The 5,820-nt window shown below is 43.4% G+C and overlaps 1 protein-coding gene across 1 annotated transcript in view; it reads left to right on the top strand.

Moving 5' to 3' along the window:
• The first annotated feature begins 4,657 nt into the window (after positions 1–4,657).
• Positions 4,658–5,820, top strand: part of CAPN15 (calpain 15) — a 93,977-nt gene continuing 92,814 nt past the window's right edge. The window contains exon 1 of the mRNA XM_089682434.1: positions 4,658–5,061. Within this exon, the coding sequence (XP_089538560.1) occupies positions 4,904–5,061 (158 nt within the window). The 5' untranslated portion in view covers positions 4,658–4,903. The remainder of the gene's footprint in view (positions 5,062–5,820) is intronic.

The following is a 5,820-nucleotide window of genomic DNA, read 5'->3' as shown; positions in this document are numbered from 1 at the left end:
CAGACCAGGCCACCTTCTTCCATTGCTCCATGGTCCAGTTCTAGCGCTCATGTGCCCATTGCATGGCTTTGAACATGGGCCTGAATGGGCATCCTGACAGGTCAGCAGCTACACAGCCCCATACACAGCAAACTGCGACGCCCATTTTTCGGCTTTGAACACATTAACTTCAGGGACAACATGTTTACTTGCTACATAATATGTCCAACCAACGTTTACATGCTATTGTACTGTGATAATCAATGTTATTCATTTGAGTGATTGTAAACCTTTCCATATATCCAGTGAAGTGATTGGCCTCATGTGATGCACAGAGATGAAACAAATCCAACTACATAAGTTGTACCTGTTTGTCTTTAGCAATTTATCCTGTGCGTTCTTGGAAAACATATAGATTAAAAAGATATTTCACATTCTCACTAAGCAGGGGGCAGAGAGCTGCAGTTACTCGCTGTTCAAGAGCTCTGAGAGCTGATTGGATAGAAGGGACAGACCCTCTTCACACAGGCACAGAACTGAGGCTGTCAATCACAGGCTGTGTGCTGTGGATCCCTCCCCTTCACCTTTTTTTCTATTGGTGTCAGGAAAACTTGTCAAAAGTGATTCATGCTGATAGTTCCAAAGACATGCTGGTAGGTTAATTGGCTCCTGTCTAAATTGTCCCTAGTATGTGTATGTATGAATGTGAGTTAGGGACCTTAGATTGTACACTCCTTGAGGGTTAGGGACTGATGTGAATATACAGCATATTTAAAGTGCTGCATAAATTGATGGTGCTATACAAATACCAAAATGATACTTAGTGCTTTGGAAATTGGCAAGTAAACACTGTAGAGAGATGTGCTTTGTTCATATTTCATGTCTGCGGTTTACAACCACTTTAACTTGTCAGGTCATAAAGTTATGGCTGATCTGTGTCCGTATTGAGTGGTTGAGCCGTGGTTTTCCCATGGACATGCTCAGGGCTGTACACATGCCACGGCCAAAATGGAACCCCATGTTATGTTCGGTAGGCAGTGCCGCCACTGAATGCAGCCCATTCAAGTGAATGAGGCCTCACCACAAGTGTCCTGCAACCGCGTGATCACTTTTCAACCAAGAGTGATGGCAATTGCTGCTGCATGTCACAATGAGCCCTGGAAAATTACATATCGGGCAAATCACAGAAGTGACCGTTTTTGTGTTTTTTTTGTTTTTTTTCTATTTTTTTTTTTCAACATATTGTGTAGATCTCATTTTTTAAGCCAGATAAAGAACTGTTCTAAGGAAACACAGTCACTCTCGCCAGTCAATGCCAAAGTTACTAGCCTTCTCCTGACTCGCTTCTGCTTGCCTTTGTTCTTCCAGGTCAGGCCCTGTGTAAGCTCTTTATGTCAGATGGTGTCAGAGCTTACACAGCGTTGGTGATGTGCTCCTTCTCATCAGGTGATGGTGTTCCCACTGGTGATTGGTTGTTTAGGCTCAAGCAGTGTATCCTGAGACATGGTCACTTGCTTCCACATACCCGGAAGTACTGTTTATGCAATGACAATGGGGCAGGGATGAGCGCAGAAAGTGAATATAAATGAGTTGGGGGAAGGGTCTAGTTAGAGATTGACAATCTCACGTTTTCTTTCCTGATCACTGACACCTGATCCTTTTTTTGCCCCTTGACCCTTTTTTTGCCCCTTGATCCTTTATTTTGCCCCTGATCCTTTATTTTGCCCCTGATCCTTTATTTTGCCCCTGATCCTTTATTTTGCCCCTGATCCTTTATTTTGCCCCTGATCCTTTATTTTGCCCCTGATCCTTTATTTTGCCCCTGATCCTTTATTTTGCCCCTGATCCTTTATTTTGCCCCTGATCCTTTATTTTGCCCCTGATCCTTTTTTAACCCCTGATCCTTTTTTAACCTGATCCTTTTTTAACCTGATCCTTTTTTAACCCCTGATCTTTTTTTTGCCCCCTGACCCCTTTTTTTGCCCCCCTGACCCTTTTTCCCTGACCCTTTTTTTTGCCACTGACCCTTTTTTTTGCCCCTAATCCTTTTTTTTTTTGCCCCCCACTTTAGCGCCCTCCTAAGCTGCTGCACCATTTTACATCCTCCTTACCTACTACAGGCGTTTTCACAGCCACCTCCTAGGAAGAGCGGGTGATGGACACTTAGGCCGCCTGTTTAATCCATGTATTTACATAACTGGTGTCCGTGTTTTTACACACCCGTCTGTACATATTGAGTAATACTTCCTGCAAATAACCACTCATCAGATGGAAACTCACTCCATAAATTCTCATGTAAGCTTTACCACATTCATCTCATTTCAAAAGCTACAGTCAGACATTTCAATTCTGTAGCTTTCATTAACCAGGAAGGTTCTTGTTAGGACACTTCCTGTTCTGGAGTGACAACACTCTGTCCCTGTCTCCCACTTGTGGTCCTGCGTTGTCATAATGGAGACTACTAGTGGCCATTTGAACATAGGAAGACGTGCTTGGAACCTACAGAGGACTCTTTCCCTGCCCTCATGTGACAGCACTGAGCCCCTGATTGACCATTCACCTGTGCCGTCGCGCGTGCGTGTGTAATTATACATTTTTTTTATTTTTTAATCAAAGTGTATTTTTTTCCCAAAAATATATATTCATTTTTAAAAACTGTGCATTTTGGTTTTCGGCCAAGTGCATTTTGAATTTTCATTTCGGTGCATCACTACTTCTGACATCATCAAAACCAATGTAGAGCCCACAGCCCTGCATTTGGTTTTACTGCCCCCCAACTGCTAGTGTGAACAAGTTTATTCACTTGATCCCCTGCTCCCAGAGAAGCATCCGCACTGCTAGACTAGTCCCTGTAGCCTCTTCTCCCCTTTTATGCTGCATTTGCAAGTGTTCTGACATCATTTAGACCGATGCAGTGCCTATAGCCCTGTATTGGATTTGGGAGGGACAGTCCATTGCCAGAACAAAGGATTGGGTAAGTAAAAGTGATTTTCCCGTTCTATAGACCTAAACAAGCATTTAACCCTTGCAGTATTTCAGGTACTTGTATAGCGCCGTCAATTTACGCAGGACTTTACATATATATTGTACACTCACATCAGTCCCTAACCCTCAAGGGGTGTACAATCTAAGGTCCCTAACTCACATTCATACATACACATACTAGGGACAATTTAGACAGGAGCCAATTCATCTACCAGCATGTCTTTGTAGTGTGGGAGGAAACCAGAGTACCCGAAGGAAACCCACGCAGGCACAGGGAGAACATACAAACTCCAGGCAGGTGGTGCTGTGGCTGGGGTTCAAACCAACAACCCTAGTACTGCCAGGTGGAAGTGCTAACAGTGGCGGACTGACAACTCATGGGGCCCCCAGGCAATAGGGGATCATGGGGCCCCTGTGTCCTTGCCCAAACTCAAAAAAGCCTATGAAAAAGGTACCAGGGGCATTTTTCTTGGTAAATATATTTCCAAAAGAGCGATTGACATGAAAATCTATACTACATGTCGGTAACAACCCGTGCAATCCATACAAAGAAACCAAAACAAGTTCAGAAATTTAGTTATGTGTAATAAAATGGAATGACACAGGGAAAAAGTATTGAACACATGAAGAAAGGGAGGCGCAAAAAGACATGGAAAGCCAAGACACCAGCTGAAATCTATCAGTAATTAGAAAGCAATCCTGCCCCTTGTCAGTGCAAATGAATATTAACTGGTTCAGTCTCAAGTGATGGCCTATAAAAGGTGTCTCATCACCAAGGTGTCAACAAATGGTGATGGGTAAAAGCAGGGGCGGACTAACAACTCATGGGGCCCCCGGGAAATAGGGGATCATGGGGCCCCTGTGTCCTTGCCCAAACTCAAAAAAGCCTATGAAAAAGGTACCAGGGGCATCTCATGGGGCCCCCTACTGACCCCGTGCCCTCGGGGAGTGCCCGAGTTTCCAAATGGTCAGTCCGCCCCTGAGTCCTAACCATTTAGCCACCGTGCTGCCCAGTGTGGGGGCATCCCTACTGTAAGGGAGGAGTTTTTTGTTTTTGTTTTTTTTTCAGGCAATGCGCTTTAATGGACATTTAATCCTTGCATTGGGATAGGTGATGTAATGGGGGACGTAATTTAAAAAAAAAAAAATGTTAATGTTTTCCCCTCCTTGGAGTGGGGCTTTAATGCACCAAACTTGAAAGCTGTGTGCATCACTTTTACAAGCAGCGCTAATGGACAATTTCCTGAAACTAATACAAATCATTGTTGTCCAATAAAAGCAGCTATTAGCCATCATGGCTGGAGTGAGCCAGTAGTAGAGGATCTGGAGTCTCGGTAACCAGCATTGCCGCCTCTTTTTATGATGCCTAATTGCCTGTTTGGAAGGATCGTGGTCAGTGGTGGAGATCTATGTTTGGATGTTTTTATATGATTACACCTACGAGGTGACACCGCTTACGTCCTGTAATTATACATACATGCTGCAGGACAGGTTCTATGTCTTCCCTTCCATCACCCGGGAGAGACGGACGCAGCTGTCCGTGCCACACTTTTTGTTTTTTACTAGATTGTTTTTTTTTTTGTTTTTGTTTTTTTCTTGCTTGTATATTCCATTTCCATTTGAGTCACTTCTGCCACTTTTCTCTCTCTCCTTTCTCTCTCCTCTGCACGTTGGCTGTGTGTGATAAAGGTGATTCCCTGTAACCTCCTCTGCCTTCCCAAGCCTCTTCCCTCTCCCTCCCTGCTCTATGTCTATCCCTCCCTCCCTACTTCCCTGTCTCCTGACAGCTGTGCCCATTTCCCTCGGTTCAGTCCTTGTGCCGTGTCCCTGTGCCTGCTGTCCTCCTGCCCCTCTCTGATGCCCTCCACCACCTCCTGGCGCTTCCTGTGTGGCTCTCTCAGATCTAGCCCGGGATAAGTTGTGTGAGATCGGGGCACACATGGGGAGCTCAGCGTCTTCTCTGGCAGCAGAGGGCAAGTCACACCATGGCTCCATGGGCACCGCGTACCCTGGACTCAGCCTGCTGGGCTGGCAAAGGAATGGGGTCCCAGGGCCTCTTTGGCATGGCTCTGTCATTCCCATGTACAGGATGCACAGGTAAGAAGGGTTTGTTGGTGCTTTTCAGCGCAGTCGGGGGTTGTCGTAACATACACTATGTAGTGCGGTAACCCATGGCAACCATTGACGGCTCAGTTTACTGAGAGAAAAAGTTCAGATTGGTTGCTGTGAGTTATGCTTTGCGTGTGTTGATGTTTTAGAGAATAAGATTTTCTTGTTATATGTGATATAAGTATTGAACACGTCACCATCGTTATAGGGAAAAGTATTTCTAAAGGTGCTATTGACATGAAATCTCACCAAATGCTGAACTTATTTGTTCTGGAATCTTTTTATGCATGGATGGCGTGCATTGTTACCGACATGTGGGGAAATGTCTTCTATATGTGTGTGTGTGTATATATATAATGTATGTGTGTGTGTGTGTATATATATATATAATCTTTATATGTATGGATGGCGTGGGTTGTTACCGACATGTGGGGAAATGTCTTGTCCAGAGCACCTCTAGAAATATATTTACCTTTAAAAAAAAAAAAAAAAAAAAAGTGTGTATATATGTATGTATATTTGTGTATGTATGTATATTTATATATGTATGTGTGTATATTTATATATGTATGTGTGTATATTTATATATGTATGTGTGTATGTATATTTATATATGTATGTGTGTGTATGTATATTTATATATGTGTGTGTGTATGTATATTTATATATGTATGTGTGTGTATGTATATTTATATATGTGTGTGTGTATGTATATTTATATATGTATGTGTGTGTATGTATATTTAT

The sequence above is a fragment of the Staurois parvus genome, unplaced genomic scaffold, assembly GCF_062004578.1.
Source record: "Staurois parvus isolate SC_StPar_1 unplaced genomic scaffold, SC_StPar_1.0 ptg000289l, whole genome shotgun sequence".
Taxonomy (NCBI): domain Eukaryota; kingdom Metazoa; phylum Chordata; class Amphibia; order Anura; family Ranidae; genus Staurois; species Staurois parvus.
Note: the sequence above shows the minus strand (reverse complement) of the source record. Positions and strands in the feature narration are given on the sequence as shown.